Source organism: Phasianus colchicus, chromosome 1, assembly GCF_987193195.1.
Source record: "Phasianus colchicus chromosome 1, bPhaCol1.hap1.1, whole genome shotgun sequence".
NCBI classification, from domain to species: Eukaryota; Metazoa; Chordata; class Aves; order Galliformes; family Phasianidae; genus Phasianus; species Phasianus colchicus.
The window spans coordinates 48455422-48480933 of NC_143436.1; the positions used below are offsets into that span (position 1 = coordinate 48455422).

At 36.6% G+C, this 25512-nt stretch overlaps 1 protein-coding gene across 10 annotated transcripts in view; it reads left to right on the forward strand.

Moving 5' to 3' along the window:
* The window catches only part of CNOT4 (CCR4-NOT transcription complex subunit 4), a 68265-nt gene that overhangs the window by 23089 nt on the left and 19664 nt on the right, over positions 1 to 25512 (forward strand). For 5 of the 10 annotated variants that reach the window (XM_090140421.1, XM_090140419.1, XM_090140448.1 and 2 more), the window contains exons 2-8: positions 3437 to 3678; positions 11052 to 11249; positions 14327 to 14413; positions 14930 to 15031; positions 15810 to 15935; positions 19575 to 19708; positions 23117 to 23272. In XM_090140421.1, the coding sequence (XP_089996547.1) occupies positions 3505 to 3678; positions 11052 to 11249; positions 14327 to 14413; positions 14930 to 15031; positions 15810 to 15935; positions 19575 to 19708; positions 23117 to 23272 (977 nt within the window). In that variant the 5' untranslated portion in view covers positions 3437 to 3504. The remainder of the gene's footprint in view (positions 1 to 3436; positions 3679 to 11051; positions 11250 to 14326; positions 14414 to 14929; positions 15032 to 15809; positions 15936 to 19574; positions 19709 to 23116; positions 23273 to 25512) is intronic. The other 5 variants (XM_090140427.1, XM_090140451.1, XM_090140438.1 and 2 more) reach the window with 3 other exon arrangements.

Below are 25512 nucleotides of genomic sequence, written 5' to 3' on the forward strand. Positions count from 1 at the left end.
ATGTTGCAAACTGTTATTTCCAAACAGTTTTGCAGCCTCAACTGATGTGATTTCTGTGTGAGAGTATTTCTGGGTAATCTCACTGAAGGTTGTAGAGCTTGTCAGATGTGAGGTTTTTTTTGTAATTGGATCTGGGAATGCTGGCTATTATTATTAGGTGAGCAGTTTAATACAAGCTAGCACAAGGTGTTTTCACTACAGAATGGCACGTTCTTACCTCTCTGAAGAAGAGAGGAGAACGGAAGAATAGTGGAGAAGGAGACATTAAAAACTGATAAGAACTCCAGAAGGTGGAAAGCTGAAGCAAACTCTTGAGGTTTCTCTTCTCCTGTATAAAGACATCCTATCTAAATAACTATGTACCAAGTTTTCTTAAAAGTGCAGTCAGGCCATGTCATTTTAATTTACCAGTTTGGTGATTTATTTTATTTATTTATTTTTTTTGGAGGAACTGGTTCTCTTAAGGTTGAAGAACTTTTTTTTTTTTTTTCCAGGAAAAGAACTTGAGTATATGCTGAATCAGTTCAGAAATCCTATGGTGATAGCAGCTACTGTAACATTGTTACTTCTGGGTAATGTAATAGGTTTCACAGATTCAGGGTTTAAGGGGGGTTGTAACATCCAATGGAGCTTTCAGCTGTTTGAGCCAGCATCCCCAAAGTTGCTCAATGCATCGATGAAGCCACTTTGTCTAGGATTTTTTTTTTAATCTTCAGAGGTAAAAGTGTAGAAAAAGTAGATATTGGGAAGTTCTGTGAAGCGTATGAAATCTGGTCTGGGGAGGTACAGCTGCTGTCACTCAGCCTCTGTGCCTTGCTGCAGAGAGCTCGAGTGGCTGTAGTCTATTAGCTAGTTATGGTAGCACTGAGCACTTGGTCTGCCAGGATGCTATGCCCTGGTATTGAATACTCTTTATTATGTTAGTGACTACAGCTAAATGCTGTCATATCACAAATTGCTGCGTGTACATACATTAACAGAGCTTTTAATCACTAAACCATCTGTCTTCTACGAAGTGCTTTGTTTTGCCAAAGTACTGTTTTGACTGCTTAATAATGTTTCTGTATTGGAATGTGGATCTCTTACAGTGAAGTCGATAATTTAGACCTCATACACAGGAAACTGGTGTATTAGGGCTTGCAAACAATATTCCACTTTTTAATGCTAGTGGTCCTTTATAAGCATACAAGAGTGACAGACGTAAGTAGGTATGCTCTTGTTCTTGCTATAGGCTAGGGAGAGCACGGTATTATGGAAAACTTGGGCTATTGGCAAGCATGTAGGTACCCCCATTGTGGTTTCTGCATGATTGAGCAAGCTGACCTGTTTCAGTCTGCTTTCTGTCAATGACTATTAGCAGATGGTCTGAAGAAAGAGTGTAAGGAATGGGAGTAGCTCCTTTTTTTTTCTAAAAATTGCTCTAATAATGAGAGAGAGAACTCGGTTCCAAACTTTTCATGTTTAACAGCAGCTAATAGATGTCTTATCCCATCTACCTCACCAACTAAATATTTCTATTTTCTGATTATTACCTATTGGCAAGTTAACTATATCTACAAGATGCTGCTGGACATTGAGTATATGCTGAATCAGTTCAGTGTGAATGTCTTTACACAGGCTTTAAACAGGATGTGGAGCTGCTGGAGTGCTGTTTGATAGTATTGTCAGTGCTGTGGAAAGTGTATAGACAAATTCTAGCTGCTGTTATTTTGTGTGTGTGCATACACATACATGTACACAATGTCCCTTTTTTTCTCTTGAGATGCTGTTAAATTCATCTTTGGGAACTCGATCCCCAAAACCACATACTCTGGATTGAATACTGCATGTAGTACTACCTTGTGAGGTTTGCTGTCACTGCTTCTGTGAGGAAGCGTGGTTTAGAGTCAGAAGATGATAAACAGAACTGGGTTTTGTGGCTGTTTAGGTATGAGTTATAAATACATAAGGCTATGACTGCCACATACAGAAATCTGTGTGCAAGGAATTGATCTCAAAACTCATTTCGGAAGTTAGGATTAAATGTCATTTTTCAAGTAGATGGACGTAAGAATTTGTCTCCAGACTTTCTCCTAGAAGCCTGGGGAAGGAGTGAATTGTACATGATCTGGTATTTCTTTGGATAAAAATGAAATGGAAAAACCCTCTGGGAGGGTAGAGGAGACTTCACATGGTGTGTATCCTTAAATTATAATTGTATATGCATGATAGCAGGCTGTCAGAGATAATATAGTCCAGGTATCTGGTTGGATATCTTTCAATTCTTGGGGTGAAGAAGACTGTATTTGTAGGTGTGTGTGTGACTGACATATCAGTCATAGTCTTGGGTGGGCCTTAGGTGTGCAGGGTTTTTTCTTGTTTTCATCCAAAAGATCCACATTAAAATTCTTTCTTTAATTTTCTTTCTACACATGTATGTTTCCTGCAGCAGATAAAGATAGCTTGCTGAGGCTAAATACTGCTTCAAGTATCCGTGCTCATTGTTAATTGGAGAGAGGAGAACAACCAAAAAAATAATTGAATATCCCAGTTAAGACTGTTTGAGCATGACAGTATTTTTTCTTGTTCTGCGTTCTTAAGACAGAATGAAGGCATAATCAAATGACTGAGATCAAGAAATGATTAAGAAAATAGTGGCATGAATATTGTTTCTTTTTCAGAGTGCAGGTCCAGATAGCTGTATTGTCTGCTCTCTTAGCTGAAAAAAGGGTTGTGTGTTTTTTTTTTTTTGTTCCAGGCACATAGAACATATTTCACCTTTGATGTGAATTAAATGCTGATGAAAAGCATAGGTGACTTGATGAAAGTTGTCTGACACATGTAGAAAGTTTTGTACCTGACAAACCTTGGCTAATACTTCTTTAAAAGTAGTCCTAAGGTTTGGTTGGTCTCTGTACAAAAAAAAAAAAGATGGGCAAAGAAATGAGTCGCTCTGTGTAAGAAGCTTTTCGTTGTTTCTGTTCAATAATTCTGTAACCCTCCTGAAAAGTTTGAATGGATGACCTAAATGTAGTTCCAAATCCCTGGGAAAAGGAATAAATTGGTCTTGAACATGAAGTCCTGAGTTGAATTTGTAGAAGATTTCAAGCAAGCAGTCAGTAAAAGGAGCTGGAAGAACTTGAGAGTGTACATCATACATTCTAAGCATTTCTTTGCAGCTGTACAGCTTGAAATCCAAATAGGCTAGTAAATTGTCAAAGAAGTGCTTACATATCCAGGTAGGGAGAAACATCATCAATAGCATCTTTCACATTACCTGTGTGACTCATAAGTAGGAAGACAGACTCAAACTCTGCTTATTAACTAGTAGCTTGTATATTTGTAGATAATTTGTGTGGGGAGAAGGAAAGTGATGGAGAAGTGAAATATAAAATGGGACTATAGAAAGGTTGTGACAAGTACCAATTACTTTCTTTTGCTGTTTTTTTTCTTGCAGCCCCTCAAGTGCTGACCTTCTTTATCTATTAAGTTATTATAAACTTTTGCTGCTCTGCGAACACAAAGATGTCTCGCAGCCCTGATGCTAAGGAAGACCCTGTGGAATGCCCCCTTTGCATGGAGCCTCTGGAGATTGATGACATCAACTTCTTTCCTTGCACCTGTGGCTACCAAATCTGTCGTTTCTGTTGGCATCGTATCCGCACTGATGAGAATGGACTTTGTCCTGCTTGCAGAAAGGTAAATATCCTGGATCAGCGGCTTGTCTTGCTCGTAGCACAAGGCTTTTGCCTTGTGATGATACCAAAGACATCCTTTTCCTTCTGGGAAACATTCTTATAGTAGTGGCGTAATTCAAAGGCGAGATGTTGGATCTTTGAGATTTTGTCTGCATGTATCAAATCTGTTGTGCAACTGCTAGTCTTGATTTGTTAAATTCGGAACTGGATTAGTAGGGGAAGCTGTGGATCAGAACCAAGGCATGCTGATGCTGGGAGAACTGGAAAAAAAATAATAATAAAAATAAAAAATCCTGTGATTTGGAGTGCTCATGCGTTGCCAGAGTTGCCAGAGTTTCTATCAGGAAAGACAGTGAGGATTCCAGCAGTAGGGATTTTCTGAGAGCCAAGGTTCAGCTGAAATAGCGGAGCTGTCTGAGGCAAGCTTATAAAGCACCTGCTTTGTTTTGTTTGTGGCACCGGAGCTCTTAATCTATATTTTCTTTCTGGACACTAAACATGTAAAACCTTTGAAAAATATATCCAACAGTATTAAATTTTATAGCTTTTCAAAATCTAGGCTAAGTCTATTTGCCTAGTATTCTGATCTTGTTTCCAAATGCTTAAAGGTAGTATTTTGAGAGTCTCATTTTTTTTTTATTCCTATCTCTTAACTAAAGTGGCTGTTATTGTGGTTGGCCACAACTATAAACTTGATTACGTTGCCCAATTTCTCCTTTGATCTATTTTCCTCCTCCTCATAGTGTTTTGTATAACCTTATTACTTCTTATCGTCAATGTTTACTATAAAATCATTTCTCAGTACCTTATCTTTAATTCTAATTATATCCCTTGATTGTAACTTTCTTGCCTGGCCTTCCTCTTTTTTGTAATTGCAGCTACTTGTATCCGCTTTTTCTTCTGCTATTTAATTGTGCTCCTACCCTCAGTTTATGCCTTTGGCTTCCTGTCTCACATTACAGCTCCCTTCTCAGACCCTGAGTAATCTTACCTGAGTTCACTATCTTGATTCACTGCCACAGCTTTATATAAACGCTTCCAGTCATATTTTCTTACTGCTCTTTTGGGCTTTGGCTATGCTAGAGCTCTCCCTGCTAGCCTGTCTTCGGATGCTTCTGCAAGCTCCAAGGCTATTGCAGAGTAACATTGCTAACATATTGCAACAAGTTTGTGCAGTATTTGTTCTGTGGATTCTACAAGGAAGGTCTGCCTGTCATTGGCAAGATTGGTTTCCACATATGTGTCATCTACAACAGGCACTGTGCTGTATAATACTTCTCATAGTACAAGCAAATCTCTACTCTACAAACACAAGATCTCATGGTACAAACGATACCTTTTTGGAATTTCCTTGTCTTTATAAGTTGCTTCATGTATTTGGATATATTATGCTACTTTTTTGCCAACAACTATTTGATGTCTCTGATCATTCATTATTGGAAGTTTGGGGATTATATCTGAGAAATCACACGATCGGTATGCTGCTCAGTGCCTCTGGGATTCTTTGAAATATGGATATTGCCAAGGCTGAACTTTCTCATGTGGAATAATCTGCCTTATGATTGGTTATGCAAATATTGTACTGAGTTGGAATACAATTTGCTTGGAAAAAGGAGAGGTTCTGGAAGAAAAGCTAAAATGAACTCTGCAGTCAGAAGGAATTAAGCACATCGTTCCAGGAGAGGAAAGAGGCTGCTTTTTACAATGGATGTTTTCTTCATCTGTGGACTGCAAGATGCTCTTAAGGAGAGTTGCAGCTATTTCATTGGATTGCTGGATTGTAAAAGCATAGAGGATACTGGAATACTCACCTTTTTGTGGTACACTTGGACACTGTGGTTCAGAGACCCTGTTGAGGTGCTTGGAATAAACCATTTGGAGCTGTACAGTTGGTGGAAGCATCAAAGAAACTTGAAGAAACCACCTTGTGAAGTATACTGAACCTTCTGCAGCAGGTGTGTATTTTTGCATGCAGTATGTTTATGTATTTCCCATCTGTGTATAGTTAGGTTCCTGGGGTAAAGATCTAAGCAATTTTCTATTGTGACAACTGTGCTGTGCATTGACTGCACTCACTTAATGCTGAAGTGAAGAAAATGGCAAAGCAGGAAAATTTTTGCAGATGCTTTCATTGTAGGGAAGTTACAGCAGGTACTGTGCTCTCAACAGTTACCCTTTGTTAATAATGCACATGCCAGTGCAGGATTCTTACTGCAAAATGGAACTGTGAAAATACATATGTTAAAGCAAGGCCTCATGTTAAAGCATACAAATGTCATGCACAGTTCATTAATAGGAAAACTGCCCTTGATGCCAGCGGTGTTTAGTGGCAATTAATGTTCTCCAGCTGTTTGTCTGTCAGTCTGTGGAGAGTAGCAGTGAAGTTCCCTAGTTAGGGATTTTGTATGAAAGGTTTGGGAAGATCTTGAAATAAGTCTGATAAACTCTGTTGGCTCTGCTCTTAGAGTGGTGTCTATGCCACACCTTTGAAAGGCTTGGACTGCATGTTACATATATATTTTCTTAAGTTTCTCTAACTAGCTTCTAACCAAAAAGATGTTAGCTTGCATTACTTTCTACCAAGGAGAAGATACCTCTACATACTTGAACTGTTAGGTAGCTTAACATACACATGCACAGAAAATATTCATGCATTTGCACCCAATTGAGTTAGTATGTATTAAGTTTTTCCCTGTTTGTAGTGGTAGTAGACGTGCGCTTGCTTGGCTTGTGAGAATAAGAAAGTATGACTTAAACTTGAGTACTGATCTTAATGTTCTTTAGTTTTAACATAGCAAAGGCATTGTAAACTTTAATGGCTTTTGAAATAAATTTACAAATTGTTTCTGCTTAATTCATTAGCTATTAGTTCTTCCTTTAGAGGAAAAAAAAAAAAAAGAAAAACAGAACTGACCTATACTTGATGCCTTTCAGAATTGTAGGTCTAGTCTATTGTAAGATGCTAAGCAAGCATTTTGGTTTTTTCCAGTCAATTGGTTTCTTAACTGTGAGTGAAACAGACACTAACTGATCAAATTAAAATGAAAATATGCTGTACTTTACAAGTCAGCAAACTCACTAGTTTCAGTTGTAGCACCAGTGGTTTTTCTTGGATTTTTTTTTCCTTAAAATTCGGTGGCCTAAGTACTCTTTTTGTGTCTGTAATTTTTAGTGACTTATGCTGCTTTGATAGAGCATAGCACAGAAACCTTAGTGTCAGCTATTACAATTTTAAAATGTCACTAAAGAGCCCGAAAAAAACCCCCACAAACAATCAAAAAACATTACTTTTTCACTTTTCTTAATTGCTTTGCACTTCCACCAAAAAGTATAATTTGATATGCTGCTATTGTATTTTGCCATGTCAAGGAACTGGAGAACAAACCTTATTCCTCCTAGTGCATTGTATTGGAGATGGAGATTAATGTTAAGCTTACACACTTATGTGTAAAACATTATAGTTTGTTGGTCACGTTCTTGTCTTTTTTCTATTCTTGCCTCTGTAAAAGCACCACAGTCTTCAAACATCCTTTCTTCTTATGCTGCTAGTGCTGTAACTGAATAGTTCAGTACAATAGTTGATATTTAGAAATTCTACTTCTTGTTTGATGTAACTAGTATGATGTATACAATACAAAAATCTTATTGACTTTCTCTGTATTTCTCATTTCAGAACCTGATTCCTAGCAAGGCAGCAACTGGGAAATATTGGTACATCCATTGTGTGGAAGGAATGTGACCCATCTGGGAAATGACAGACTCAGAATGCTTGATAAATACCAGCTCAGCTTTCAACAAATGGCAAAATGTGGGGGGAAAAAAGTCTGAAAGAAAAAAGACAACTCAAACTTAGTGAGGAAGACTAAGAATTCATCAAGGGCCATCTCTGCTAAAAGAAATGAGGCTTCAGAAGAGACATTTGAACTTTTGAAGTTCAGTAGGACTACCAGCAACTTGTAGATAGTATAAACAGTTGGGTCATTATCCATCTTGGCAGATCTTGTCCAGATGGTTTCCACTGGTTTTGCTGAAGAGCTTTTGTATAACTCAAGAGAAGGATGTCAAATTTAGGTAGTAAATCAGTGATGTTGACATCTCTTAATGTCCTGTATCTGAAGGTATATGAATGCTGATAACATTTGATGTAGCTACTTTGTTTGGATCTCAAATTCTCTACCATCTAAGGAATCGGTGATAGTAAGTTAAACAGCTACCATCTTGGCAATTAGGAACATCTAGCCCCTTGTTTTATGCCATGCAAAACAGAAATAGATTTGTACTTGACTGAGGTTGGTTTGGTTTTTTTTAGGCATATCTAGTAGCATGGTCACTTCTACTGGCTGAGAGCTTGTGGGGACCTACAGTCCTCCTTTGGTTTAGTAGAGTCGGACAGTGTAGAAGGCAGGTGAAATGATATTGTGAGATGACCCCCACAGTCAGTTCACTTTGCTTTGAAATGGCTTCAGAGCCATTTCTCATCAGCATTTGCAGTTTATATTCTGTCTGTAATTGAACTGTCCCCTGAGTTCATGAACTTCACTCTCAGAAGCAGTTGCTCTGAAGATGAAATCACTTATTGTCCTTTTTGTAGACTGAGTTTATGCCATTATTTAAAGTCGCTGAATTCTTAGGACTTTTAAAATTTTTAAAATGATCTCAAATGCTGGTGGTGCTATGCTTGCTTGTCCTTTAATGCATAAAATTACTCAACTCTCTTCATTCTGCACATTTTATGTCATCTATCACTTAGAATTGGGTTTCTGATTCACTCTTGAATCAAGAGGTGCATAGACTCATTTACAGGTCCTGCAAGTCAGGATGTCCAACTGTTTGTGTTCCTTACAAGCATTAAATGTCATGGAAGTGATAAGGATACATATGAAACATTTTGTGTACAATACAGCACTAGACTGTCTAGTGAGAACTTTCAATCATCTGTTGCTCAAACAGGTTATCTATGGTGGCAAGCTGCTGCTACTTACAAATGATTGAAATCCTTATTCTGGTGATCTTGTACTACCTGCTGAGAAGACATTTCTACTCTCTGATTTTGAAGTCACTGCTGTTTAGTTGCATGTCTCCCAGCAGTTCTCATGCTCTCCTGTACAAATACAAAGCACTATTTTTATTGTGGCCAAATGCTCTCCTCAGGCATATGCTTGAGACATGCAGGAGGTTTGCAGACCTGTGTTGAGGACTTCCAGTAACAATTTGCTGTACAGAGAAGGGATGTCCTGTCTCCATACTTCTCATTTGAAGATGCACTCATAATGCTACTATCTTTGGCAAGAAGGTAGTCAGTGAACTCTGGCACTATTTGCTGTATTTTTCTTGGGTGTTACAGAACCTACTGAAGGCACAGTACCAGACAGCATTATATTTAAGTCCTGCCTTATTTAGTATGAGATTTGAGGAAGAAGTTACTCTGTAAAATTCTGATTTGTCAAGATGATGCCACACTGTTCACTGTAGGGCAAGCCCTTTTATTTTCAGAACTCCATCTTGTACTGGTGCACTTGTTTCTATTCCTGAACTGAGCTTGATCATCGTAACCGAATTATATCTCTTTGAGCACTCTCTCTTCCCCCAAACAAACCGATATCTCCTTTATTCTGAGACTTTTAGAAGTTCTTTAAGTGAAGCATACTATAGGATTATTCTGTATCTATAAAATTTTTAAGTGTTAAAACTCAAGAAAATCATCGGCTATAGCTAGTTTCAAATGACCTTACTAAGATAGGTCCTTACTCAGCATCATATGATCACTAAATGTTCAGTAAGTGAAATCTGCATTAAGTATTTGGCATTACTTATGAATGGAATAACTTTGAAGAGCAGTACAATCTTAAACATTGTTCTTAAAGGATAATGTGAGTCCTTATGGTGTTTTCATGCAAAGCACTGAAGTGTGTACTTCTTCTAATACTAGATATTGTACAAGTTTAAATTCCTTTGTGATACTAAAAACAGGTTCTAGAGAACTTGATGTTTAAACTTGCAATACTATCTACTGAAGTTGGCCACAGTGTATTTTCAGATGTTGTCTCAAGTATCGTGTACTTCAGATGCTAGAGTTGTGACTTACTAAACTTGGAAGTGGATCTTTGTTTTGTTTGGAGATGTACTCAGAAGACTTACCAACTCTAAGAATTTGCTGAGTGGCTCTTTCAGTATCAGAATACATGTGTTTAAGCCAAACCTTATTTTCATTTGCCACTTTACATTTACTCAGGTCATTTAGTATGCTAGTGTTTTGTATTCTAGTATTAGTAGAGCACAGTTAGGTAAGTTAGCACATTTTTTGTTGGAAATTGAAATCTTTGGTTATTGTAGTGCAGGCTGTGCTTGGCTCAGCATACTACTCTGCTTAAGTTCTTTATCTCAAATCTTTACCTTAACACACATCCTGTACTACTCTTTTTTTTATTACGTCTTCAGTGTTAGTAACACTTTGAGGCTTGTTCTATACACCTTCTTCTGTGCCTTAGCATTGCTTTGTACATTAAGTATGAAATATAACTTCTCAGTATGAAAAAAGTGGGACAAGTAAGGAACATGGACTGCTTGGAGTAGTAGTCTGGGACAGAAGACTGTGCACTGTATTCTAAATGACTGGGCTAAAATACTGCCTTTATAGCAATAGATGCACACTCTACATGAATACAGCAGTCTTTCTAAGTAATATCAAGGACCTTTCTCTTTTGGTGGTTAATTTTGAAATTATCATCTAGTGTTGTGTGTTTGAGAAGTCATCTGTAGATCATAATCTTAAGGTTTGAAATGCACCTTTGTCCAGGGAAGACAAAGTCCAAGTTTCAAACTGATAACTATGGCAAAAATACTATCAAATCAGTATGTAGTTAACTATTTTGAAACATGTCTTTTTGCTCAGAGAAGGTAATCATGTAAAGATTGAGTCATGCAATGGTGTTGCTGTTGTCTTGGGTCACTGAAATTACATTTATACTTCAGTTTCTTATCTTGTAGTCTTCAAGTTTGTTAATACAGATTTGAGTGTATCAAACAACTAAATATGATTTGTATGTGCAGAATACTTTCACTCTACTTACTATGCAGTGTTAGTGAAATCTGGATGGGATGTGTTGGCTGTCATGTTGCAGCTGCTCTTACTGTTGCCAGATTGACTAGGCAGCTCAGTTAAAATGTGGCTCTTGCTTACATCAGTATCATAGGTAAAGAAAACTTTCTGAAAATTTGCAATATTTACTTAATATGCTACTGTCATGGTGGGGCACAACAATCAGGACAGTCTGATGGAGGAATGAAACGCATGTGTCAGAATGTCAGGATTAATGATTTTCAAATATGTTGTCTCCTATATGGGTTGTTTTTAATTGTACTTGTTGTATCTAGCCATATCCAGAAGATCCAGCAGTGTACAAACCACTCTCCCAGGAAGAGCTGCAAAGGATAAAAAATGAAAAGAAACAGAAACAAAATGAGAGGAAACAGAAGATATCAGAGAATCGCAAACATTTGGCCAGTGTACGGGTTGTACAGAAGAATCTTGTCTTCGTGGTAGGGTTATCTCAGCGCCTAGCAGACCCAGAGGTAAGCACTTCATATCTGTAGATTTGCTATCAAGAAACTACTGGGACACCTTTGTGTGCACTCTTGTCTATGTCTATTGGATACTAAATAAAGAACTTTCAGAGGGCTCCTTGATGCTGACTGAGGCCTGCTTAAGGCAACTGCTGACTTCCTACTCGAGAATATTTAAGGTCAAACTTAACCAGACGTTGAGCAGCCTGATCTAGTTGTAGATGTCCAGCTCCTCTGCAATGAATAGGGACCAGGTGATCTTTTAGGGTGTGTTTGAACTCAGACAATTCTGTGAGAATAAATTCACAAATGATTTGTGTCTTTTGCTTTTGAGAATACGGATGCTTTATTTTAAAGGAATACAAAGAACCTGTTAAGTGAGAATGAGCTTAAGATTTTTTTGTTATTCATTTTATTATGCTGGATCTGCTGGCAGTACACAGCTCTGTTATGCACAACCTATTTTAAAATGGGAGCTAGATCTGGTTATAAAGAATAAATAGAAGGGTAGGACAAGCGCAGAAGAAAAAAGCCAACAGCTAATGCATGCATAGAAGGAACGTAAGGGTGATGTCATTTGAAGAAAAAATTAGTAAGGGAAGGACCCAGAAAAGAGGATCGTTACTCTGTCATCAAAAGTAGCTTAAAATTAGAGTGTGAAAAGAGTCTACTACAGGATAAGATATCCTTGAAACTACTGTGCCAACTTGTATTCATCTGATCAGACTAAACTATCTGGAGTAACTTCAGTGTAAGTGAGGAGACTGAGAACATGTTACGTTTTGGTAGACTGGAGAAGAGCAAGTAGAAAGCTGCTTATAGTGGAAGGGAAGAATAACTCTTAAACCACTGTGGTTTTGACAATAAGTAGGAACCAGTTAACTGCACTTGCAAACCACTGTTGACATTGGCTCAGTGCTATTTATGATTAAAAGATGTATCAAGTTTTCTTCTATCCAGAATAGTAGATTTGTGAGTTAGAAAATAGTATGCAAACATGTTTTTAATCCTTAGTAGATTCACACAAGCTTTTTGGTGTAGTAAGTGATAGGGTTTTATTAGATTTTGTAGTGGTCAGTATTTTCACTGACATACCAGCTGATAATGGCAACGTACTGAATGTTGCAGCACCTAGTGACTATGTTTTCCAAGAAACCCAGCTTGAAAGAAAGAGGCTAAAAAAAAAAAAATGTATTGAATATGTCTACTTTAAATTTTCGACTCCTATACAAATAGATGTGAGTGGGAAGGGGAGACTGACTGCTATTTACTGCTTTTGAAGATAGATCTGTAGATCACCATAATGGGAGTACAGGTGGGTCCACTCCTGTTGACATGCTCCCATGAAAATTGTGATGGCCGTTCTGCCCTGTGTTATCAAGAATGTAATCTATAAGATGCTTCAAGATATTCTTTCAGGACTGAGTCTCTCTGTAGTGGAGTCCAAAAGTAGACATAGGGTCTTTGAGAAAAGATATGGACCAACTGAGGAGCGGTCAGAAGCGAGTTTCTGGTTGAATGTACAGCTTGCCCAGTAGTTCTGTAGCATTTTCCCAGTGTGAATGATGCTGCTGGATCATGAAGACCTTGATACTACCTCAAGGAGGGAGAATAGAAGATCAGGTGAAGTTCTTGGATGAGGACAGTATAGCTGTATTGTAGTGATGTCTAAAGGTGGAGCTCGGGGAAGAAGTTGTTCTTGCTTCTTTTCAGCCTATAGTCAAGAATTGGAAATAACCTTTACTTAAGTAGTTTCAGTTTGAGTAGTTGCTTCGACCATCACAGGGTAGAGAAGGAGGCTTTTGTTAACAGCGTATTGCCAATTCCATTGGCACACAGATAACAAGTTACTAAGCTAAAGATGTTCCTGTTTTGAGTAGGATCCCCACAATGATTTGTTATTGCTTAACTGATGCAGCAAAGAGCAGGACAAGAAGTTTTTTCCCCTTCTGGGATGTGATATTGTCACTTGTTTCAGTGCAATGTTGATTTCTGCTAAATTTTTTCTTTTCCCTCAGAGATGTCATACCTAAGTTGCTCCAAAAGTAGTTTCCTATTTATTTCCATGGAAACTACAACAGATACAAAGAGCACAATAACACTACTTGATAGAAAAAATTCTCAGCTACAAAACAGTATTTTTCAACATAGTCATCACTTACAGCTGATGCACATGGATGAACTGATGGAGACACTTCATATTGTGACATGATGGCTGTGCGTGGCTGTCTGGAATCTGGCTTGTCTTTAACGTTATTGTTACTACTGCAAAAACACACCACCCACCACTCACATCCACAGTGGGGTCTTCATAGGCGTTCACCAAGCATCAGTGAATGTCAATGGATGTAATTTCTTTCTCATGAAAAAATTCAGTTCTACTCCTTTGATTCACAGATGCTTCCACATCAAGTGCCCCTTCTATCAGACTCCTCTCTGCTGCCATCTGTGATGCAGCAACAAAATGTAATGGCATGATGGTGGGAAGATCTGACCTCTGTTGCCAGACCACCATCATCTGCCTCTGACACTGTGGGCCAACACAAAAAAAATAACGGGAGGCATTATTTTCGGAGCAACCCTTGTATACTGTCTTCCCATACTTAGTCTAGTTTTCAAAAAGGCTATTTTAATTGATTTACTTTTTCTCTTTGGAGTAGAGCAAGTGAGTCAGAATTCAGTATTTTGTTTTTGGCAGTTAATATATCTGAATGCAAATTCAAGGTGATTATTTTAAGATTGAAATGAATATTATTTTGAATTTTTCTTCAAATTATAAAATAGGTATGCAGGGGAAAGTGAGATGCACGTCACCAGAGTAGGGTTTGAATACTCTGGATTAAAAAAAAATTAAAAAAAAAAAAACAAAAACAGAAGATAAAACATAATATCCTCCTTTTAAGTTCTTTACTTTAGTAGCAATGCACTTTGTGTTGTCCATAACCATGATTTTTATTGGAAACAAAACTCCATCTACTTGCTCTCCTCCACTTGAACAAAAAGCACATCTCTACAGCTCCTAGTTGCACAGATACGCAGACTATTGATAAGTAGTATAGCACTTTAATTTCTTTCTCTTTTTGTAGGTTTTGAAACGACCAGAATATTTTGGGAAGTTTGGTAAAATACATAAAGTTGTAATTAATAACAGCACATCATATGCAGGCTCACAGGTAAGTTTGTAGAGACTCTTGTGATTTTTATTCCTCTGGAGAAAATACGTTTGTGCAGAGTGAGTGTAGAGATCTGTTTCAAACTAGGTAGTAGGTTAAATTAATAAAAGGAAAAAATACACTGTTATAGAATAAGTTACTATACAAGCTGAGACAACATCCAGTCTTAAAATTCAGTTGCAAGATGCAGAATAAGTAGAAAGATTAAAAATTGGAAGATAGGCTGAAAACTTCGAAAGCAGCAGAAACACATTCATTCGCTATTCTGCATTTGGGGGTCAAAACACTGCTTCTGCTAAGTATTTTTGTAACTTTAAAAAATGTTTTGATGTTTATTCTATTGTTTATTATTTATGCATCACATCTAAATTTGTGTTCCCCCATTTTTGTCACTTTTCTTTTCAAAAACGTATGGCCTTGAATATACCAATTTTTGTAGTGAGCTGTTATAAGATCAACTTAATGCTCAGGCCTGTTTGAGGAGGAAGAAAAAAATGTGACCTGTTTTCTTTCTAGGGTCCAAGTGCCAGTGCATATGTAACCTACATCCGGTCAGAAGATGCTCTCAGAGCCATACAGTGTGTCAATAATGTGGTGGTAGACGGCAGAACACTTAAGGTGGTAATATTTCTATTTATCAAAGTTTTATGTATTATTTGCTGCTACATTAAAATCATCACATCTTGTAAAACATCTGTATAGATGTGCTTGCATTCTTGAACGAAGTTACCTGTATAAAGCTTTCTGTGTCATCAAGGCTACTCTTGTTTGTCTTTGTTGCTTCATATTTTCTTAAACTCTTTGTTTCTTTAATTAGACTTGCATTTATTTTTTTTCCTACTGAACTTATTTGCTTTATATTGCACGTAGAATCAGTGGGAATGTGGAGGTCTATGCACAGTCATCTTAAAATCCGTGCTGTAATATCACATGATTTTAAGTAGTCTGAAAAAAAGAAAAGCCTCTCAAAAGCTCTGTGGAAGTGTAAGATTGTTTCCTCTTGGTATCTGTGTAAATGGATATAGAGGGTAACTTGGCCAAATTAGTGTCTACAGAAAATTTTTGGTTAACTTTCATTTCCTGATCCTGTTATAAAATATTAACCAGTTGAGCATAATGCAGACTCTAACTACTTCCTCAATATAACTTATGAATGCAGATATTTACTGAGACTGTTATTTTGAGATTTCCATTTTCCTCTAAATAAGTATATTCTAACTGTCTAATGTTTGAGCACGTGGATTTCTTGCAGATGGACTTCTTAGTCTATTTGCATCAAAAACACTTTGTTGAAATTGTGAGAAGAAATTTTTTTTATAAATACAGGGTTTTTTTCTACTGTTAATGGTATCCTTAACTTCTGGTACTTAATTTATCTAATGATTTGTTTCTTCAGGCATCACTAGGTACAACAAAATACTGCAGTTATTTTCTAAAAAATATGCAGTGTCCAAAACCAGACTGTATGTATCTACATGAGCTAGGAGATGAAGCAGCCAGTTTCACAAAAGAAGAAATGCAGGTAAATATAATGAATGGGAAATGCATGAAGTGTGGCACATGTATTTTCTTGCATTTAATTTAGTCCAATATTTGTATTATATAGTGTGCTGCAGAATGTTATGGAATTGAGTTTTGAATTAGAAATGATATTTAGATGCTTTACCAATTAGTTATTGGTAGTGAATAGTTATATTCTGTGTTGCATGCTACCTTCAAATGCTGAGTTCACTTAGTATTGGTGAGAGAAAAAAGTTGAGATAAACTATTAATAATTCAGATAACATGGAGTTTACTACTTGCTCTTTCTTCATATCAGTGTTAAGTAATGTTATTTTAAATTTCTGTGAAAGAGGTTAATACATGTATAGGTTTTGTGTATTTGGTCAGTTACGCTTAACTGTTGTGGTGATGTGACTGTGCTACCTGGATTGTGTTACATCTGTTAGCCTGTGAAGGGTATAAAAACCATTTGAACATACAACATTGAAGGTAACTAAAATAGAGCACATGTGTTTTTTTTATGACAACATTGACAGAGAAATGCTTATCATCGTGAGCAGAGAAGCAAGTAAATGGATAGCCTTAATTTCTCAATGGTTGTATGTTCTGAAGTCTTTTGAGTTTGTCCCTCTGTGTGAGGTATGATACAGATTTTAAACTCAACCTTATGTATGCATCCATGTTGTAGTTTTTACGTATGGTCTATCCATGAAGCAGATGGTCCACACTCTCAGTGTTAGCACTAGTGTACAGGTGGATGTTGTGTGCTACACTGATTTAAGGCATTTAAAGAGATTTAAGAGAATAAGGAAGAATGTCTATTAAACATTTTTTAAAAAACAGTAATTATTTCTGAGAATTTAAGCTTTATTTTTAATTCAAGAAAATATATTCTGCTTGTTCAGATCAATAGTTCTTGCTGTATATATCTTTTCAGGTGGTTAGGAATAAGAACTAAACTTCTAGAACTTGCAAACCAGGCACTTGCAAACCTTCTTCCTCTTAATTTTTCTAAATTTCTACCACCACTTAGATCTGTTAATAGACAGGAACATGCAGTCAGATGTGTACAGGCTCTTTAGAGTCTTATAGAGCTGTCAGTCTTGAATTTACTTAACCCGTTTTGAACCTGTTCATACCATCGTGTGCACAGCCCTTTGTGCCAAAATTTCACTATCTATTTTGTAATAGTTTTTTTGGTAGTGTTAAACTGATTCCTAGTCAGTTTTGTCATTTGTCCCCTAGTTGTAGCATTGTGGTAATTGCTAAAAGCTAAAGGCGTTGTTGCGTTAGCCACTGTTTTTGTGGTGTTCTAAAACTTGGTTTGTACCTCTCGGCCTTCTCCCCAAATTGCAGATTTTCTGGTCACCTAAACATTGGTGAAGCAGTTTCTCCCTTTCATTGGTAATTTTTATTGTTCTTCTCTATATTCTCTGTACAGTTGAAGAGTCATAGTTGAAGTGCAGAGACTGGATGCATTATATTCATGATGCAAAGGCTGCAAAGCTAAATGTTGTGATCTTTCATCAGAATCTTTCCTTATGATGCCCAGCACAGATCTGGTTTGATTATGAATGCATAATGAGCTAGAGATTTCAGATCTGTTGACAGTGACTTCAGTATCTCTGTGTTTTAAAGGCCAGTTCAGAGGCCAAAACTATGTAAGTGTAGTTTTAGATGAACTTTCCCCAGGTGTGTTTGTTACCTGGCATGTCTCTGTGGTGAATCTTTGACACTCTTTGGCCTGTTTGTTGGCGTAGTGGATTTCTTTGGAGTTCCACGTTATCAACATGGCATTTTACTACCCAGAGAAGTTTGGTATCATCATCTAAGAATATGCTGTGTTCTAGAATAGTAAAAAATTAAATACTGTGATGAACTAAAAGAACTGGTAGAACTCCAGAAAGTCTCTGAACGTGAATTTGGCACTTTAGATGAGACAGGTTAGAGATAATAGCTTTGGCATTTATATGATTAGTTTATATAAATAAAACATTAGTGGAAGCTTCTATGTAGGATTTCAATCTTTATTCTTTCTTTCATTTATGTAATGAACAAGTAAGCTTAGGGCTGGCCTGATGTTACTGGCGAATGGTTCTCCTTTCTTAACTGTTCAATGTTTACAGTGTAGGTCTGTGCATCTGAGGAGTAACTTTTTCTGTTCTTGGCAGATGACCATAGAAGCATTTCTAGGGTATAGAGGATAAAAAAAAATTACATTTAGATGAATCGCATTCTAGGAATAAATCCTTACTTTATTGTAGATAGTAGCTTGGGTGTAGATGAGTACAAAGATGGGTAAGAATGCATGTATTAGGTGTTACAAATTCCCAAAAGGTCATTGAGTAGTGTATGTTAGACACATTCAAAATCGATCTGTAATAGAGAACCAAATAGAGTACCAAAAAACATTAAGATATTAAGTCATGTTTGACTGATTTGGAGGATTTAGTTTAAATGGGGAATGGAATTGCCTTTCTAATAGCACCCATAAAGACAAGTTAAAGTTAGCTATTTAGCATGTGGATTTTCTTACTGTTTTGTGTGTGGGATTTTTGTTGTTTTGAATCTTGTTTAAAATATAAATTTCCCTGTGTTATTTCTGGAGACAGAGAAAAAGGAATAACATTCTTGTAAGCTGTAGTGTTTCTCTAGGACGATGTCCATATTGCCAGTACTCTCACTTCCATTCCTATCCCAACAAAACCTTTATAAAGGGAATGGATTAAGTAATGTACTAGCGTTGATTTTTTTAAATTGTTTATGTAGTTTGAGATCAAATCCATTTTGAGGATTCCATGTCTTGTTTTGAGACATAAGATTCAGAAGGTCTTAATCTTGACACTTAGTCTCTTGCTGAAGGGTGTCTCTTAATATTTGAAACCTGTAGATAAGAGCTATTGACTTCACTGTTCAATTTTGCATATTGATTCAAATTATTAAAATACTTAACTTGCAAATAGTATTTAAGTATTTTAGCAGAATATTATAGATAAGCTAGACTGAAAAATACTCTCACCAGGCTTAGCATTCTGACTTGGGATCAGTCCTCAATTTCTGAAAGCAAGAAAATGTTCTCAATTATTTCAGTTAAAATAATTAAATTTTTCAATTACTAGGAGGAATGACTTTTCAGTTTCGGAACATGCTCTTGTCACATGTTAGGTAACACTTGTACCACCTCAGTAGTTTTTTATTAAGCCTGTATAGAATGACTTATGTAGGGGAACTTCTGACTGGAAAAAAGCTTTGGTTTTGCTCACTCTGTCTCCTGAAAAGATTGATGTAGTCAATATGTAGAATGCAGACTGTATGCTTGTCTTTGAGATTAAGCTATTTATGATGTAGAGTTTATATAGTGAAGCTTGTTATTAGAATGGAAGAGTAATTTTTAGCAAGACTGCAACTATTTTTCTGCCTTAGAAGCAAAAAAAAGAAATATATATATATAAAATATATATAACTGGCTAAATTCACCTGAGTTATTTCTAGGCAAGCTTTAGATTTGCTGGGATCATGTCAATATTGAGGTTAAGAAGCACTTTTTGAGTCTGTCAGGGTGACCTCTCAAGCTGGTACAGCTCAATTACTAAGTTTTGGGATGTACATAAATATGTGAAATTAGTGTCATTCATTGCAAGTTCTTCTTTCCTTGTAGGCGGGTAAGCACCAAGAATATGAACAGAAACTACTGCAAGAACTATACAAACTAAACCCCAACTTTCTTCAGTTATCTACGGGTACAGTTGACAAGAACAAGAACAAAGTGACAGCACTGCAGAGGTACGATGCGTAAGTACTGATGCTGCACTACTTGGCAATGTTTTGTTACCTGTTACTCCACAGAAGACATTCTTGTTCCTCTTGCATTCCTTAAATAGCCTGCTCTTTTCAGTGTGTTGTGTGAAAAATTTAGGTAACATTCCTCTCTCTTTAGTTAGAGGCCTATGTAATGCTTTGTTAATACTCGCTTCTACCAAGTGTGCATTTAGATCAGTATTTCCAAGTGAGGCTTTCTTATTCTTAAAGATCTTTCATTTCATATTTTCATAAATATATATTGCAATAATTAAATAACAGATGTTAACGTTCTTGGTAAAGTGTTTGATATATGAATGCAGTCTAGTTGTACAACAGACAGCCTAGTGTCTTGATATGCTTTTCTTATTTTGTCTTCATAGCATGACTTTGACTGCAGTTCTTATTTTAAGTATAGAAACCTTGGAATCTGGAAATTCACGAAAATCATTTTCACTGTTTTAATCACAAAATTGCGCTTATTGCTGTTTTGTTCTGTTGCAGTTGGTTTTTATTCATGAAGTTATGAAAAGATTTCTGTTGATATGAGCACAGTCATACAAATGTGAATGAAAGTCTAAGGTTGTCAGTCCTCCTGTGAATTATCTGCTCAAATCTTATATTTAAGATAGAAGCTATTAATAAATTTCTATGCTCCTTTTTTTGAATTCTCATAATAGGATTCTTACAAACATTGGTAGGGTGAAATGCAAAATTTAAATTGCGCTTCATGTGCACCTTGGCTTTGATCGTGTTTTATGTTGTGGACCAATTTATCCACTGATTTTCAGATGGTTTGCTGCTGGTAACGTCACAACAGAACAATTTAAGCAGGAAAGGAAGCACTGTATCTAAAATGATGTCAGTGGAGCTTCAATCCATAGAATACGATTCTGAGGATTGGCATGCCAAGTGATATGCTGGAATTATCTTCTTGAACTTCTACAGTGTCATGCACTCTTTGACTGCAAGTGGTCAGGCTTGATCTTTTCTCAAGGACTTGTTACATCTTTTTATTTCTTGTGCATTGATTCAGTATTGACTTGAAAGGAAGAGTAGAGCAAAGAAAGCAAACGTACTGCTTCCTGCATTGTTTGTGCACTAATTAGTTCAGACTTTGAACATAAAATAATAATAATTTGACACCTAATTAGATCCAAGCAAGACGAATGAAGATGTGGCACCAGATATGAGAGAATGCTCCATCTAAAACAGCAGCAAGTTTAAGCCTTCAGGTAGCAAGTATGAATTGGAGCATGACCAGTGCTAAAATTTTTAGCACTTCTGAGGAAAAATGGCATGTTTCTGTAAAGGGAACAAGTAATCTGGAGTTGATATCTCTTTTCACCTGAACAACATCACACAGAATCTGATCTTTCCTAATGACTAGGCACCATCTTGTGGGTTGCAAAGTATGTTTCTTCTTGCAGCTAGGATTTTTAACTATTTTCTTAAAGTCCTGTCTTATTAGTTCAGTATTTAGCTTGTGAGCTGGTAAATGTTTTGTTCTTTACAACTTTGTACCTAGTCATGTTCTTCTTTGTTTTGATTCACTAATATGGTACTAGATCTGCCAGTTTATTAGAGCTTCTGACAGTTTTGTGTCAGTCGTGTTTCTGGCATGCCGATTTCTTTGGAAGAAAATAGTAGTTGGCTTCTGAATAGTAGATGGATATTTATAAATAAACAATAATAGGGAAGACAGCATTTCTTAAACTCTGCAGAAATGCTTTTTTCAAAATTCTGTTATTTCAAAGTTCCTCCTCAGAATTTTTTTTCCTACTAACTTTTCCCCTAAGAACTGAAACAAATGTTTTCATTTGCTGGAAGAGGAAAAATACTTGTTAGGTACTTGCTGGTCTTCTAGAGAAGGCTTTTGGAAGCATATGGCTTTGAACATAGAAGAAAAAAACAACAAGAACATGTACGAAATGCAACAAAAGGCTGTTAACTTTTCATTTTGATTGCAAAACTGATTTTTACTGTGACATTTTCAAGTTGTAGTATGGAGGTGACTTTATGTTGTAGTGAACATAAGTGTATTTGAAGTCTATTAATGGATTTAGTCTTGTTACATCTAGATTTATAACTCACCTTTGTGAGTGGGTCGTTTTGAGACAATATTAAATTACTGCAAGGATGTATAGGTTGTCTTCACTGCTCAATATTCAGTCAACTTGCTGTCTCTCTTTTCAGTGTGTACAGAGCAAGGATGAGATATGTAAATTGGTTGAGTGTCTCATCTGCATGCATGTTGGATAGGTATGTGAGAAGAGGTACAAGTAGAGTAGCAAATCTTTAAATAATAATAGGCATTTGAGGTTAGCTAGTAATACCTGACCTAGCTGCCTGAGACAGCTATGAACAGCTATGGGAATCTCCAGATTATGACTGCCAATTAATAATTGACCCAGATATGTAGAGTAGGTATTGGACCATGTATTAAGAACATCAATGAAGAGGGCAGCAGAAGAAACATTTACCAGAAAATACATTTTTTGAGAGCTTTTTAGTTACAAAAACAGCAGTTGAACTACAGCACTTGAACACTAAAAGCAGCATCATAATTGAAACAAATGGAAAGCTGAAGCTAATGGGGGAAAAAAAGTGGAGAAGGTAAAGATAAACCTCTCATATTGAGACTTCGGATTATTATAGTTTTCTTGGATGACAGTGTACTTGAATGCATTTGGTTATAGATGATATTCCAGAGTACTTTAATTTGTATAAAATATAACTATTTTCAGTGATACTTTTGGCTTTGAGTTTTCTGAAATTTTCAGATTGAATGTGCTCTCTGAAATGGAACTTAATGGGTCTTTGTTTGAGGAGTAATTATAGCTTTAAACTGGAAGGGAAATGAGCAGTAACTTGAATGAAAAATGTTCATCTGACTGGTCTCATGGTCCATTAGTAATGCTGTGGACTCTTGTGCAGGAATAAAACACAAACTTAATCTGAGCCAGGCTTGATAGATCCCGGGATGTAGAAGTTTTTTTCTTAAAAATGGTTTAGTTAATGATTTAAATGACTTAAAATGCTTATGGGATGAAGCCAGTAACTCCAAATGAGGTATACGTAGGTCTGGATACTTGAAACTGTCAGTGGACTTTTTTTTTCCTGAATGAACATGTTCAGACTCCAGCACTGGCAGTGCAGTTATCTATTCAGTGAAGAAAACTGAGGGTTCTGCCCAGTTTTCTTTCTCCCATCTCTACCCCTCTATTTTTTTTTAATCATCACCATTTAAATTCTAATATCCAGATAAATCTGCTCTTGTGGTTTATCTGGTGCAAGGATTCATTTCCTCAGTGCTTACAATTTTTAAAACACTTTCTTCATAACTTGAACTCTTCTTTTTTTTTTCTTCTTTTTTTTTTTTTAACTCTTGCCTTTTTCCAGACCCAACAGTAATAACAAAGATGCCTGGCCATCATTACAGAGTTCAAGTAAATCAGCCAACGGCTTAACAATGGAACACAGGAAAACGCCTCCTATATTAGAAAATGGCACAGACCCAGAACACATGACTCCAGATGGTGCAGACTCAGATTTCGGGTAATTGTGCTGCCTTTTATACTTCAGATAGCTTGTTCTCTCTCACTGATTGGTGTGGAGGGAATTGTTCTCCAGTCTCTGTGGTTGGAGAACTGGATTCAAACCCTGATCAGGACACAGAAAGCCAAGCTTGGCTTAGCCCATGTCAAAAAGGCTGATTGGCAGACTCTGCAGGAGAACTCTCACATTGCTAGTGATGGTACAGGTATGGGCTGAGGTGAGCTGCATAATTAGGGCATCAACAGCTTATAAAGCTGCCTGCAGCCGTGCATGGTCCCAGCCAAAACTGAACCCTTCAATTCTGTACAAAACCATTCCACAAATGTAACATGTCAGTTGCTGTACATCAGGAGACTTAATACTAGAAAAACCTTCAAGAGAAGGAAACTAAGTATTAGGGTTGACTATTTTTCATCTCTTCACTGTAATGTGTTCCAAAAACTGTACATTGTCTCTACTGTAGAGACAATGACTCCGTGATTTTTTTTATCAGTAACAGGAACAATAAGACAGCACATTCAACTGAGGCTTCTGTGTACAAAGCAAGTAATTCATCTGCCTGCAATAACTTTTTATTATTGACCAGTATTTTTTTGCCCGATTTTGGTGCCTCCCTTGCATAGAATTGTTCTTTTCTCCCTTTGCAAGCGTTTTTTACTGGACCAGATTGTTTGGGCCCATTCAGAGGTTGAATGGGAAAATAACAAGGTAAATACTAAATATTTCAAGAAGTAGTGCTGTTGATTAGGCAGCTGATCTTCATTTTAAGCCAGTATTGAGCTGATACTGAATGCTGCTTTAAGTGGTACTTCTTAGATGTAATACCAATTCAGCTGAGATGTGGACAGATCCTATGGTTGCGTCTCAGTATTAACACAAGACTTCTTCCTTGTCATTTCTGGAAAGAATTTACTACATATAAGTAAAATATTATGACCAGTCAGTAATGAATCATGCTCATTCTTGGGGTCTGGAAGCATGTCTTAAAATTAAAGGCTTCTTAAGCAGGTTCAAGTATAATGATCATTGTCTTTCTGCGTCTGTGTTGCTATTAAGTTACCTTTTGCATAGCTCTAAGCTGTGATTTTGTGACTCCCTATCAAAGGCTTTGAGAAGATGTACCAGGCACATGAGCTCTGCAATCAACTTTGATTAATGAAGTCTACAGCAAATTTCTGTGCTGTAGCTATTCAGAAATTAATAAAATAAGGGAGCTTATTCAAAGTGGAAGAACTTTTTTTAATAGTTTTCAACCACCAAGTACCCCAGTAAGTCTTTACTGGAGTAATACTTGATTGCAAATATTTCTCTGATTTTTCTTTTGTGATTGTAAATACTTGACCTTCAATTATCTTTGAGATGCCAGTTCAGCATTCTTTTGCTCCCAAATTGTTTTCATTGATGAGTAGCTTTTATACAATTTCTCTAGAATAGAGAAGAATTAAATCTACTGACTTTAGACTAGTTATTCTTGGAGGCAGTGAATAAATATGAGTGGAGGAGCAAATTCTTGAGTTTTGGACTTTGCTACATGGCTTTATGCAATGTTACGCTTTAAAACAGCAAGGAGTGTTTGAAAACAAAGTGTAGCTACAATCTGAAGTCTGCACCCAGTTAAAATGACTTCTGTATTTATATTTACTTTGCACTAACAGGTTATACCTGTAATTTGTGATGTTCATAAGAATCGTACCTCTGGTCGTTGTCTGTAGGACCAGTGTTTGGGGATATGCAGTCAGACGCTTGTGTGTATTCTCTTAAGAGCAGATAAAATATTTTTCAGATGAAAATCTCTGCCTTAAAGTTTAACTTAAACTTTCACGATTTCATTATTGTGGTATTTAGTATAACTAAGGCTGTTCACAAGTGCCTGTTGAATCTTGAATCCCAAGGTGTGCCATTTTAGCTGAGTCATGTAAATTCTCAGTAATAGCATTCTGAGGTGACTTTCTGCTATACCTGCTCTTCTCTTTACATTTATTGACAATTTTTCTTATATTTTCCTGCATTTTTTGCTTTCTGTCATCTCAAAAATCAATTTTCTCACCTTGGAACTAATTTTTATAAGATAAAGCTTCAAGGCTGACAGGAAGCTTGTCTTAACACCAGGATTAAGTAGTTAATTTATTCTTTTCTTTCCCTGGATTTATTTAGGATTTATATGGGAACTGGCAACTTCAGTATTTAGAACACAAATCGGTTCCCGAGTTTTACTGCAGTAATAAAGGAGATAGAACTGA